This window comes from Myodes glareolus, chromosome 6, assembly GCF_982192425.1.
Source record: "Myodes glareolus chromosome 6, mMyoGla1.1, whole genome shotgun sequence".
In the NCBI taxonomy this organism is placed as follows: domain Eukaryota; kingdom Metazoa; phylum Chordata; class Mammalia; order Rodentia; family Cricetidae; genus Myodes; species Myodes glareolus.
The window spans coordinates 92,217,390-92,231,983 of record NC_142031.1 but is presented as its reverse complement, the minus strand read 5'-3'; the positions used below and the strand labels follow the sequence as shown (position 1 = coordinate 92,231,983).

The following is a 14,594-nucleotide window of genomic DNA, read 5'->3' as shown; positions in this document are numbered from 1 at the left end:
AAATGAGAGCTTTGCTCTCTTTTCCCAAGAGAGGAAGAGCAAACAAATGACCCATGACCAGCACCCACCCTTCCCTCACCATATTTGCCCACAGCTCTGGCAAGGGAGCCATGAGTATTCCCTTGGATCCTTTGTATGCCTTTGATTCGGTTTTTCCGGGTTGGCTAGTTCATGGGAAGAGCACTCCTTTGATTATAAAGATTATTATTTATGATCAGTTGTAACAGATGGGTCGTACGTTAGTTCCCTGTCAGCTTTGGAAAGTGAGATACTCAGATGTGCTACCAGCAGGCTGGTCTGGGAGAACAGGAGCACTCTGCTGGCTGAGCCAGAAGTCTTGCTTAGACTATTACCTGAAAATTACAGTTTGGTAAGGATGTGTTTATTTGTTAGTTGTATGTTACTTTCCTTGATATTTTAGGTCACATACTGAGAATTACAGCTAGAATTCCCTGAGTCAATGAATCTTTCAATTTAAGAAGATTCTGAGAAACATTGGTTATTTTTGGATGAGAGTTGTTTGTTTACATATATATATATATATATATATATATATATATATATATCTCCTAAGCACATGTGGTTTAGAACTTGCTTATGAGCACAGTTAAGATGCTCTGCTTATGACTTAGAGCCACTTCAGAGTGTCTTTAATATGGCTCTTTGAAGATCTGTGAAATGAATTTTCTGATAGATTATTTATTATAGTTTTCTTCTACCACATCATTTTTTTAATTATACCTCTGTCTGATTAGCACATAGCCATACTTCATATTTGCTGTGTGTTAGCCTGTCCTAATATTTGAAGTGGCGCTATCACAAGGCTGTCCTGGCTTGAGTCAAATCCCTTTTTTCCCCCTCTGTGCACTGTGGTGCTATAATTGTGCCCCTAATAGAGAGGGGTCTGTGTCCTGAACCACACCTGTCAGCTGCACAGCATCCCTTGTGTTTGGACGTCAGTATGTTTCAGGCTGAGTGATCGAAACATTATCGTCTTAGATCTCTATATACATGTACATCAGTCAGCATCAAGTATAATGACCGTTTGCATCAGCATCATTAAAATGCAGAATCCATGGAGTTCATGTCCCATGGTTTTAAGTCATCATATCAGGACACTAGAATCTAATATTCCGGTGTTTTTCTTTAAAAATAGAAAGTTGTGCACACTGTAAGGAACTTGCCATAGAGCCAGGGTTGTGATCCTAACTCTTGAAACATACTGGCTCTGTATCTTGGTGATGCGATATAGTCTAATCTGTAGAGGCAACCTGTGCATCTCAAAGGTCCTGTGTACATGAAGTGGAGCCATGTTTGTATGTGGAGAGGTAAACTCCACGTGACTGTGGCCTGCCTCAGTGAACCGCTGCTGCTTCAGGAGAGACTGCAGCCAGTCTAAGCCATGTTCAGGTAGTGCCGTTTATCTCTTCACGTGGAGTGGAGCTTCTGGCTTCACCAAGAGAGAGGCTAACACCGCATGTCTCTGTGGTGCCCTTCTGAAGGAGAACACAATGACGCTTGGTGGTCGTCTTCCTCCTGTCTTTTCTCATCTTTAAAGGCCCATGGCTTCTTTGGTCCTTTCTGTGGCCCAGGTAGAAATAATATGCTCTCTGTAATACTTGTGTTGAGGGCAGGGTCTTACCTACAAACCCCACTGTCTTTAGACATTGTCCGAGTGAGAAGAGGGGGCCCATAAATTTGGTTTTAGAAGTTAGTGTCATGAGAAGAGTCCATGAACTGTTCATGTGGTCTTCGCTGTGACCCCCAACAAAAGTTGGTGATTCTGGAGGGCATGCTCTCCCAGCGTCCTGCATCCCTTCCATCCCTTCCCACGCTGTGACTCCACAAACTGTCACAGTGGCTCCAGGTTGTCACCCTCATTGTCAGAGCCAGCATTAAAGGCATTAAAGTGAAAGGAAAGAGATGCGATGTGATGGAAAGGCAAGGGAAGCAGAATGGGCGTTTGTGTATGGTTTAGAGGGTGCGAGAAGGAAAGCATTCCGGTTGTTGTCGACTGTACTAACCTCGGAACTGCTCTAAAGTTACCACACCAAAAATAAACCGTGTTTGATTTCAGTTTGCTTAGCTGCGCCCTAGGAAGCACCTTCTTCTGTGTATTTCCCACTCTGTTTTTGTTTCTCCATTTAGCCAGGCATCATAAACAGAAACTCACATGTTTGCAGTTCTGGGACATAGCATCTATCTGGGCCCATGACCTTGTGTTAAAGATCCCTCTGCACGGAGGGAGGCTGGCACTGGAGTCTCAGAGTGGACCAGCATTTGCCCTTCCTGCTTATGTCTGTACAAGAGGCCAAACCTGGTTTTCTACCTGCCAGTGATAAGGGATGGGTATAGCCCTCTGCCTGGACGACCCACCTGATTAGGACCCCTGGACACTGCTGGGAGAGGATTTCTGACAGCAGGGAACATCTCCTGCAGGTTCAGAGACAGGGACATTTGGCCCGTTAGGCTTTCTTTGCAAGAGACTGTACTCAAGCATCCTAAAGAAAGTTGCATCTCTTTTCCTTCTCTTTTGGAGCCACCTTGATCTTGCATTGTTACTGCCTGCCATTTAGAATACATTTATTCATTTCCAGAATTATTTTGGTGTGTAATCTCAAGGCGCATGCGCGCACACACACACACACACACACACACACACACACACACCTTACTGTGACATAGTAGGCCTTACTATAAAATAAGACTTCGTTTCAAGTTGAAAATGAACTACTTCTTTGAACTTGAATCTTGAAGTATACTCAACCAACCCACAGTAAACAGCTTGATACAAGAATTACATTCCATAGCTGAGAAAGTGTGCCCTCTTTGCATGCAATGGGCATCAGCCAAGTCACGGTATGCCAGCTGGTTGGATTTCTGTTCATGGAACTCAGGAACATTTGTAACAATTCTGTGGGTTTGAAGCAACCATTTTACTGCAGTGTGGGGAAGAAACCTGGAAGCCTCTTTTGATCTTTTTAATAGAGTTAGACCTCATATCCCAAAAAATAGATGAACTGAAATAAAATAAAACTGAATTTTGAAGAATGGATTTTGATGGCCACTCGCTTGTGCATCAGTAAAGATGCCTTACAGAGGCGGCAGCCACACTGCATGGTAATGTTTGCCCCTTGTTTCATGTGCAAAGGATTACAACTGCATGTTTTTCCAAGCTCTTTCCCTCATTGAGATTGTTCAGGTCCAGCATGCACCCCAGTGCATTTGAGCTCCCTCCTTGACCTCTTAGAGTCTGCACCTCCCATCGAGCCAGCGCTCAGGGGCTCTGCCTACATCTGCAAACTTCTAGTGACCTGTTGGCGTTCACTTAGGTTCGCGCTTCTTGCAATTTCTGTTTAAGAGTTCCCTTTACGTAAAAATAAAAAAAGATAGTGGTGCTAATTTCTCGAATAGAGGTTGTTCATGTCTCCTACGTTCTCCAAGCATGGCTTTTGTCCAACTGAAGTTGATGAAGGAAAATGACATCACAGGCAGGGACTTGGTGTCTTATCAGAAAGAAAAATGGAGCATAGGTGTGTCCTACTCCCTTGTGGGCTGGAGAAAGGCACTGTCGTGCATTGTGAAATTGCACACTGATGTTTTAGTGAAGTCCCTGTCCTGTACTGAGGCTTCAATGTTAGTAAGCCTGGGCTGCTTGTTCTACTCCCTCTTCTAAACCGTATGCCACCCATACTGTGCAAGCGGCCTTCTTACCCCTGCCTGAGTGATGTCACTAAGTATTACTTACCAGAAATCAGACTGAGGAGATAGCTGGACAGATAAAATGGCTGCCACTGCACAAGCAGGAACGTCGGGGTTTGAATCCCCAGTACCCATGCAAAAGCAGGCATGGCAGCATACATCTGTAACCCTAGCAACAAAGGAGAAGGGGACACAGGCAGCTTGCTAGTCAGCCAGTCTGGCCAATCATGGACTTCTGGACTCAGTAAGAGAAACAATCAAAGTATAGGTTGGAGAATGATAGAAGAAGATACCTGTCATTGATCCCTGACCTCTTTACACACACATGCACACACACAACATACACACGTGTGCATATTGTATGCTAAACTATATGCTAAACTATATACACACACCTCCGACTTCAACTTGGTACCCACACTGAAATAGAATGCTGTGAGCCAGTCCTTTGGCATGTTTACCAAATGTAAGCAAGCCCCTGTGGCTTTGGGGGCGTGTCCCAGAGGGAATATACCCTGCTCATTACTGAAGCCAAGAGTTGAGAACAATTCTGTCAGTGTACCTGTGGAAGGAACAGATGCCCGAGAACAGGAATGTGCTGGATTGATATAAACAGGGGACTTCTTAAAGCAGAAGCAGCATTTAGCTTCTTAGCCACTGGGATCCCAGAGTAAATTACTTTTCCGGACTCCGTATCGTGGCAAGGATTTAAAAGAACTGATGCAATTTCCAAAGCTGCCCAACTTCCTCCCAGGAAGGGCCTCCCACACTATGACCAGCGAAACAGAATTAGAACCCCAAGTGTCTGTCCGAGAAGGTTATCTCAGAGGCAGAAACTGAAAACCCAGCTGTAATGCAGGTTACAGTAGGTGTGGGATTCTGTATCCTTCCGTGGAGGAAAGGGAAGCCGTCAGGAGAAGCTTCCTTAGCAGAGGCTCATGTATCCAGCAGTAGGTCGGAGTCGGCCAGGCCTGTGAGCCCATGTGAGTCCACGAGACTGTAGGTTGAACCTGGAAAGAGGAATAAGGCAGTGGTAGCCACAACTGCCCTTGGTGAACTTTTTAACTAAAACAGCTCAAGTAGTAAAAACCAGGTCCATCCAACCTTCACAGCTTGCTGAAAGCTTTTGTTCCTATATTGAAAAGACGTGAGACTGTCAAGTTTAAACAGCTGAATTCAGCCTAGAAAGAGTGACCATGTAAGACCTTGACAGTTCTCCCATTTATATAGCCAGAATCCAGGACAGACAGAGAGAGGGGAACCACACGGAGTTCTACATCTCTGCTCCCAAAAAGTTCTGTAGATTTTTCGGTGTGGTCCTAGGCAGTGCAAGATACAGTTGCTTGAATTGCATACAAAGAAGTGTGTTTGTATGTGTGTGTGTGAGACAGAGACAGAGGGGGGGCATGTTCTGTGATTTACCCTGTCATTAAGTCACTGTGGCAAACAGACCCCAGCTCCTGGCTCACCATGTTGACAGTGGCAGAAAAAAAAATTCCTTAACTGAATGAAGCCATTCCAGATTGTATCTGATGGGTAAGACAGGGACCCAGGATGAGGAAGCAAAACACCAGAGCTTATCAAACCAAGGTATAACCATTCAATAGTGACTGTCTCACCTGAATGTGTCAAATATTGGCCCTAGATACCATTGCCAGTATGAAAGCCCAAAGCCGTCTGAAACTGTGACAGTGTCCTCAGAATATGATTATGGCTGCAAGGGTTGCTTCAAAGAGGATCCCGTTTGTTGGGATCTTTAATTCCTAATATATTTGTTTGAAAAGCAAATGTTCCTCTCTATCAGTGCTGTACCTGATGCTCCCTGCCCTCGTCATTTTCCTCTGAGAAGAAGGAAGGGAGACAGGAGTTGTGAGAAGGGGAGACATATTGGGGGTGACTTCCGGCATTGCCCGAGTCCTCACCGCTGTGCCGTCTCCACTCCTCAGCCAGGCTGTGCTGCTTGGTTGAAAGAGATCTCCATTTCCCAGAGTCACTGAGTGACAATGACTTTGGTATATGTGGCACTGATATCTGGCCAGGAAGCGACCCTCCACATCCCCCTAGTCATGCTACTGTGCTTGGTAGATAGAAGGCCTGCGGGGGCTGGAGAAGCTCTAGTTCCTGCTCCACCCTTCCTGTCCTTACATCTTAGACGAGTGACCTTGGTCCCATGTGCCTCGGTTGTTTGTGGCATTGAAACAGTAACCTGTCCACTGGGCTCTGGGGATCACACGGAATCGGCGCACGCGCGTCTGGGGCAGAGTAGTCATCCAGCGGTGGAAGTTATGAATGATACGAGGTACTGAGAAATAGGAGCACCCGATGTCATTGCCAGCATAAGCAGAGCCATTGGGTGTTTGGTGTGGTGGTAAGAATCAAATAGGATATGCACCCAACAGCCACACCAATCGCCACAATAGCCAGACTACAGAAGCTGTCTGTAGGTCTGCGTTCCTCCGCAGGCGGGGTGTTTAGAGTAGCCTCTCTATTGTAGTCTCCATTAGACTAAGCAGGTCCTACAAGAAAGTGACAATGGCTTTATTAATTCATTATAAAGACCTTCAAAGTGCATAGACTTTGCCCCATCTTAAATTCCGAAGGTTTCTTGAACCCGTGGTCCATCCAGCTACCACCTATACTGTCCAACCTCTACCAAAGCCACTAACCTTTTAAAAGAAACTTAGTATAAAGCAAAAATATTTCCATTTTTTCTTTTTTTATTTATTTTATTTTATTACTTTAAAAAATACCAACCCAAATTCCCACTCCCTCCCCTGCTCCCACTCCCAATCCTAAGAAAGGGCAAGGAACTCATTAACCAAAATCTATCTTACTATTTATTGGGCCAGATGGCAGTTGCCCTGCTAAGGCTAGTTACAATTTTCTCAAAAGCAAGAGTCATGTCTATTTGCTTTATTGGCAGCATGAAGATTTATTAGCACAGTGTACCCTGGTTTTTGACCCTATTTGGAGAAACAAAATTAGTTGCTATGAAATGTTTTGATAGTTCGGTTCAAATGGACTTTGCCAGCGAGAGCAAGGATGATGTCTTTGGCACGGGGGTCACTGTGAGTCAGGGACAGCTGATGCACTTGGGGTCTCTGCACACTAGACAGAATACTAACCGACCCACCTCAGGTCAGACAGCAGTTTAGCCTTTTGGGGGCTCTGAGTGTATTGCATGACCTCAGAGAGTTCCTGAAGAGCCTGGTGCTCACTGGAGCCAACGTAAGAAGTGTCTTGCTGCCCGCTGGCAACTGCCGTGCTCAGAACATCTTCACGCCCCGTTTTTCACATCTGATCTCAAATCCTAATTAAGTCATTTGCAGATGAACCGAAGCTGAAAGTGACATGCTTCTGAGGTCCTCGGAGATAAACTGGTGAAAAGGCCAGGCATCCAGGTCCGGTAGTAGTCAGCCCACTCGTGGAGAAATAATTCTGTAGATTTATCTACGGGGGTATCACTGAGGGGGTCAGGAACTCTCGTTCTGTCTCTGGAAAACTGAACCTGGATCTCCTCTCCTTGGGTTGCTAGCATAATGGGTCCCACTGTGTTCATGGTCGTTTGGCCCTCTACACTGTCCACCTGTATTTCCTTGTAACCGTGGTGGTAACTGCACTGGACTTGGTGAGGGAGACCCCTCACATACAAGGCTGCCTCCACCACGCGGGGCAGGCTTCTGGGTGAGGGTCCTGCCTCCATTAGCACTGTGATGAGTGTTGGTTAAATGTGTGGATGCCCTCACAAGGCTGAACACGTAATTGCCATCTTTAACAGCTCAACCTCATTTTGGAAGCTAATATTGCCTTGTAAGCGTTAGTAGCGTTGAATTATTAAATACCTTAAGACGTATTGAGTTTTCATGCTGAGATCCTAAGAACATAGAGCCCAGTGCTTGGCCTTCACTTGAACTCCCTTGCCCGTCTCTCATGGCGCCTCATTCTCTTCCTCCATAATAGCACTAGCAGGGGTGCCAACCAACATAAGATGCAGTGAGGGTGACAGTCAAGATGGGACAAGGGGTTGAGCCTTCTCTTTCTCAGTTCCTCGCTCAGCACTATGGTGGCTGCTGTTTTGCTCCATAACATTGCTTCACCAATGGAGCTATTTCAGTTTATATAAAACATAAGCAGGAGTGGTGCTTTGTAGAGGATCACTTCCTTCGAAGTACAAGGTCACCGCATAATAAATAGACTCTGGATCAGTGGCCAAAGCTATCGTCATGCAAGGATGATGGGTCAGAAAACTTCCTGAATTAAACATACGATGTAGCTCTACCCAGCCCATTTCCTGTGTGCGTTTTAGATATCGTAATTGAAGTTGCCTCCTTTAAGGATTCCGTATTAGCAAACACTTGTATCACATTTGGGTTGAAAGCCTTCAAATGAGTTGTTAACTTAATAGATGATTCACCAGATCACTTAGTGTGGAACATGGACTAGTAGCCAAATGACATTTTAGCAGATACTGAAAAATGGATTTCTCATTACTTCTAAAGCATCCCTTATTGGGCTTTAGGCGATAGTAATGAAACAGTAGAAAAAAATGTTGAGACGGGGGTTATGCCTTTTAGTGTGTGTTACAGGCTTTATTCCTTCGCTTAGATGTTCTGTGTTCTGTCCTTTGTGTCCGCCCAGTGAACATCATAACCCCCCGAGAGTTTCTCGGAGCCTCCCGGGAGAAACACTGAGCCCTGAGCATCCCAGCTTTCATAAGGGTGTTTGCCATTCCAAGTACCCAGAGGTGCATAGTGTAATCTTTAGAATCCAAGCATAAAAATGCCTCACGTTTAAGGTGTCACCCAGCCAGTCATTGGCCTGTTGACAGGGCTTCTCCGTGGATCAGTACATCTCTGCCTTGCTCCTGAACTGTGGATCTGGCTTATTCGGGGCCACCAGTCCTCAGCTCCAGAGAGAAAACAAACAATCTATTAAATGAGATCAGCGTGAATATATTAAAACGAGAAGGGAACTTGAGAGGGAAAGGATGTCCTAAGGAGGAAACGAGAGTGGCAGGACATGATATAGATTTCTAAACACAATAATTTTTAAGCATATTTCATTCTGGAGAACCACAGTTTGCTGGTGTTGAGAGGAGAATGGGTTAGATGAAGTCAGTTTGTGTTGGAGATGGAGATAGATGTCCTGGTCGGTGAGAAACCATGCGCTATCCGTGCAAGGGGAAGGGAGCAGTTCTCTAGGCTGCTGACTTTATACCGGGATTGGTCAACTCTGGCTCTGTAATCGTGCCCAGCTGGACCCCTTGTCCCTCTCTGCATCACGTTCTGGAGAACAGCCTAAAGACACTTGCCCAGCGAGCAGCACTCCCGGGAGGTTGTTACCGTTAGTACTCTCCGCCAGACTTTGTGGTCCCTGGTCAGTTGTGGGCCACAAGGAAAGGGTCAAGAGAATGACGGACAACACTGTTGGGACTGGAGAAAAAAATGGGTCACCAAATGCTGGGGATCATCGGCCATCATGTAATCGTGTCAGGCTGTTGCCTTTAGTTTCCCACTAGAAGAAGATGCTCTGCGTTCACTCAGTCATACCGCCATGTTCTCTTCCTTTTCACCAGAAGACACAATTCCAAAGAAAGTGGTGTGTCACTTCAGCGGGAAGACCTATGCCGACGAGGAGAGATGGGACATTGACAGCTGCACACACTGCTACTGCCTGCAAGGCCAGACCCTCTGCTCCACTGTCAGCTGCCCCCCTCTGCCCTGTGCCGAGCCCATCAAGGTGGAAGGAAGCTGCTGCCCGATGTGTCCAGGTATCTAAACCATCGTCCTTCTGTTCGCAAGCCAAATACGGCCCAGGCAGTGGGTCAGCCCAGTTGCAATGCTCCTACACAAAGACCTCAGGGTAATTTGCAAAACTCTCACCATGTAGGTGAAGGCTGTACCTCTTCTGATTTGCATACTCTACCCTTAAAGTGGGGGACAGCCACACAGGTATAGCCTCCCCATTAACGAACGGCCCCTGCCCTGTCAGAGTAGCGTAGTTTTAGTTGACTGTTGGACCAGCCTAGAGCAAAAGCTTAAGATGGAACACAGAAAGGAGTACGACATGAATGTCTACCAGAACAAAAGCGTAAGACTTGCAATTAAAGAGGATAGATCTGGGTCATTCTTTTTTTCAGTTAAGCAGTTTTAGCCTGTACTCGACCACCCCTTGGTTGAACCCTTCTCTTCCCACGTGTAACATGACTTTGGAGCGCGCGCGCACAAACACACACACACACACACACACACACACACGGACACCTCCTCTCACTCTTCTCCTTCTCAGCAGCTGCTTAGTCAACCTCTCAGTTTCAAACCTGAGGCCCCACAACTGTGCAGATTCTCCCCGAGTCTTCTAGAAGTTTTCTATCCCTGGGCCGAACTCCTGCCAAAACAGCTCCTTTATCCCCTGCCCTAATCCCAGAACTGCAGAGCCTTAGCCTTCACCAGGACAGCCTCTGGGCAGTGTTCCCAGTCTGATCCCCAGCACACCAGAGACTCCCCAGGCAGTCCGGACCACACGTAGGCTCCCTCACATCCAAGTGAGGCCGTGAATGAGGCCGGAACCGTTCCATCATCACCTCGATGCTCCCGTCTCCTCGCAGCGTTCGTGTTAATGAATCTCTCTGTTCAGGACAGTAACCTGGGATCTATGTCAGCTTAGAGGTACAGCTACACTGTGGAACTTGAAAATGGTGCCACTAGACAGTGCATAACTGAACTTCGGTGACCTTGTATCGGGGCTCGGCAGATAAACCTATCTGAGCATTTCTGAAAGACCTTAAAAAAAATTACAGTGGTGAATGCACAAGAACTTCTCGGCTCTCACCATGCTTGGTGAATGGTGGTATATACACAAAGAACGAAAGCATGGAGAGATGGAGAGGCAGAGCCAGTGTAGCTGTGACACACACAACTACAAAGGCAACATTTGCCAGGAGAAAAGGATGGTAGAGGAAGAAGGCTGAGGCATGCTTCCACCCCCACAGACCTAGCTGCCAGCATCAGCTGTGCAAACTGGGAAAGCGAGTCGTTCACCTCGGGACATAGGGCATTGACTCGAAGGCTCTGTCTGGATCAAGGGCATTAGCACCAGCAATAGGCAACTTGTCCATCATTTCTCACGTAGAACGCTTTGTTCTTCTAGAAATGTATGTGCCAGAGCCGACCAATGTACCCATCGAGAAGAAAAATCATCGCGGCGAGATTGACCTGGAGGCTCCCATGTGGCCCACCCCAAGTGAAAATGACATCATTCATCTCCCTAGAGGTAAACACTGAAGTCAGGTTACTTGAGATCTGCCCTGTCTTCTCTGTAGTCTGCTTTGTTTATTCCTGGTTAAGGGAAGAAAAACAACAACAACAACACTTTCTTTTCAAATGGCTCATGAAAGTTCACTCCCTCTGGGGAAGACCATGGCTGAAATGTATTCAACAGGTCAACATTAGTCAAACATGTTTACAGATCATTGGATAAATGCCTCCTTCCTGGTCCTCCATGCTCCACCTCTTTCCTTCCTTGTCTTTCGTGCTCCACCTCCTTCCTTCCTGGTCCTGTGTTCCACCTCCTTCCTGGTCCTCCATGCTCTGATGCTTGGTGATGAGGGAAAAGAATCTGTTCCAAGTCATAAGAGCCTGACACGAAGTGGGCATGAATGAACATAGCCCCTTGGGGACCTGTACTTAGCAGGCAGTATCCCTCTTTCAGGTTTTCACACCATAGAGGCTTAAAGTTTGTTGCTGAGTTCATTTCTACAGATTTATTTCATTCCTTCTACTTTTTAGTCGTGTATAATAAAGAGAGGTGTTTGTTTCTCATTAGCTAAGAGGCAAAGCACGGCTGAATTCCCATCACCACTTCTCTTAAAATAGAGATGATTTAAAATTTATGCTAAGCCCTGGTTCAATACTGTCTCCTGTTGACGTCAAGCATGCTTTCAAAATTGTTTTGCAGTTTTTCTATTTCTTTTGGAAGAAGCGGCATTTATTGCATGAGAGAGTGATGATCTGTTACTTCAGACATTATAAACGTTATCTTTGGAGCAAGGCAGATGACCAGAGAGCCAAACCCCTGTACCCAGGGTTCTGGCTCCTTGTGAGATTGCTCAGACTGGATGTACATTTAGCATTGTGTGTTGAATCACTCAGTCAGCATATGTGCCCTTGTTGGAAGTGCAGGCCTCCAGTCATGAGAGCAATCTTGTCAGATACAGTCTGCTGGGGACTTGTGCATACATAGCATCTGTTCAAAGTCCCAGAGCAAGACAAGTGTGCTTCTCCTTGGTAATTCGTCTTGTCTTGACTTGAGAGGTGTGAGGCCTGTTGGTGATTTTTACTTCTGGTGTTTTCTTTGAGTTCAGGGAATTCAAAATTAACTTCCTTGGTGCTTTTCAGCATCCTAGCAGAATGGAAAGACTAAAGTTTGTAAAGAGCCCTCAGTTCTTCAGCAGGTTTTTCCTTCACCGTTTTGAATCTTCACATAGAATGGATACATATTCCTGAAACCACAGCTGGTATCGTTTGGAATATGGGAAGACAGACCTGCTTTTTTTTTTTAATTTAACCTAATCAATCAATAAAATGACATTTGTCATAAGCATTTTCCTTCATGCTATTCTATTTATTTATCCATTTATTTATTTATTTATTTATTTATTTATTTGCTTATCATCTTCCTATAGAGTATTCCCCACTGTACTGGCCACTCAGTAGCCATAGCCTTAACACCACAGAGCTGCCTTTTGAAAGCTGAGTCCCCAGAACCAACCTAAGAGCAATTCCTTTGGACATTACATCCTGTCTTTCTCTTGCTGCCCTTGATCGGTGCAGACAACCTGACTAGAATGGTTGACTTGGAATAAAATGACATTAAAGTTTCAGAAACCAGTTCCATTTGCTTACGGTTTTGTTTTGGTTTGTGCGGCGCTGGAAGTCAAGGAAGACCTTGGGCCTCGTAGAGAGGCGCTAACGGAGTTACACATCCCGCTTAGCACCTCTGGAGTTAATTTTGGAGTATTTTTTAAAATTTATTATTTTGTGTTTGTGCATGATACATGCACGTGGAGGTCAGAGGAGAACTTTGAGGTCAGTTCTCTCCGTCCACACTTCTGTGGATCCCGGGGATCGAACTCGGGTCATCAGGCTTGTCAGCACTCCACCAGCTGAGCCATCCCACCATCCCACAGAATGATATTTTCAAACAACAGAAAGATACTCTTTCTGAAGAGCTGTTGTTCCCCCTGTGCTTCTAGTATAATTCACTATGGCAAGAAATAAGATATTTTTTCAACAAGTTTATTAAAAATAAGCATTTTGCTTAGAACTCAGCAGATTAGAAAATCAACTCCATTGTCTCATGTTTGACCTAATGAAACCTGGTATCTACCTGTGGAATGCACTTGGTTCTGGTCTCTCCATTTCTCAATAAGTAGGGAACGAAGCTGTTTCACTACTAAAACCTTAGCCCATCCAAAATCTTATTCATTGTAGGCAAACTATTTTAATATTAGTAACAAATGTTCTTAAGTTAGTCTTGTTTTAATCACTTTGAAAAATCTACCCAGTGTTTTATATTCTCCCAATTAGCGACAGGAAATATCTTCTTGCCCAGTCAGAAAAATTCTTACCCTCTTTTTTAAAATTATTGTTACTGTTGCTGCAAGTTTTTTTCTTAATCTTATTTAGCCTCTAAGTACTTTACCGTCTAAGAGCTCTTTGGCTCAACATTAGACTTTAATCATGCCTGTAGCCCAAAGTACTGGGAAGCAATAAAACCAGGCTGCTGATCTGTATTTGCAGTGCAATTAAAATAATCCTCTAAAATTCTGGTGAAGCACTAAGTGCTGGTCTCTTCTCTCCTAGATGTGGGTCACCTCCAGGTAGACTACAGAGATAATAAAAGGCTGCGCCCAAGTGAAGACTCATCGCTGGACTCCGTTGTCTCAGTTGTGGTTCCCATAATAATATGTCTCTCCATCATAATAGTATTCCTGCTCATCAACCAGAAGAAACAGTGGGTACCACTCTTGTGCTGGTACCGGACACCAACTAAGGTACCCTTTGAGAGTCTCTTGAGTGCTGAATCCACCACTGCTTACACTCCTTTTTCCCTCGGTTTTCTTAGTACGTTTTCTGTTAGGCAATATCATTTTTATTTTGCTAGTTTTAATGTCAAGTATTTATCAAGTTGTAGCAAGCAAGCGTGTAATACTTGTCCAGGGCAAGATTGAACACTGAGTAAATTACCTGCCATCCACTGGCGAATGACTCCTGACTTCCACAGGACCCAACTTTTTGGACGTGCTTTTTTTTTAAAACATGTTTAAATGAGCTGATACCTGCTGGAGTGAGTCCTGAATTCTCATTTATATTTGAAGCCAAAACTTGACCATCTCGGTCATTTTTTGGTCTTTGAATGGAGAGAGAAAAGAAATCACTAAAGAAGGGAAATGACGGAGAGGGCAAGAGGAACTTGGAAGGTACTGAGGCAGGCGAGACGGGGTGAAGAAAGACACTGAGATAACACAAGGCAGACTTCTCACCTAGGGACAAAGAGAGTGCTTTTGTTCTAATCTAAGGACCTCTTAATCATGTCTGCTTTAAAAGGAAGAAAAGTGTGTATTAAGGAAATAGCCGTTGCTTCCAACTCTAACCCTTCCTTTTGCACTCAATTAGACAACCTGAGTATTTCGTTCAACTTCCTCTCCTGCCTAGTAGGGTTCCCCTTACATATAAAGTCCCTGTCTGGTGTGTGTGTGTGTGTGTGTGTGTGTGTGTGTGTGTGTGTGAGAGAGAGAGAGAGAGAGAGAGAGAGAGAGAGAGAGAAATGCATGGGCACAGCCTTTATGTCGGATACATGGTTGGGTCATGACATGGTGCTGAACAAGGAAA

The 14,594-nt window shown here is 45.1% G+C and overlaps 1 protein-coding gene across 4 annotated transcripts in view; it reads left to right on the top strand.

Annotated features, from left to right (window-relative positions):
- Crim1 (cysteine rich transmembrane BMP regulator 1) overlaps positions 1-14,594 on the top strand; it is a 176,697-nt gene that overhangs the window by 159,260 nt on the left and 2,843 nt on the right. For all 4 annotated transcript variants that reach the window (XM_085691022.2, XM_085691024.2, XM_085691023.2 and 1 more), the window contains 3 exons: positions 9,278-9,472; positions 10,852-10,974; positions 13,566-13,756. In XM_085691022.2, coding sequence (XP_085547148.2) covers positions 9,278-9,472; positions 10,852-10,974; positions 13,566-13,756 — 509 coding nt within the window. The remainder of the gene's footprint in view (positions 1-9,277; positions 9,473-10,851; positions 10,975-13,565; positions 13,757-14,594) is intronic.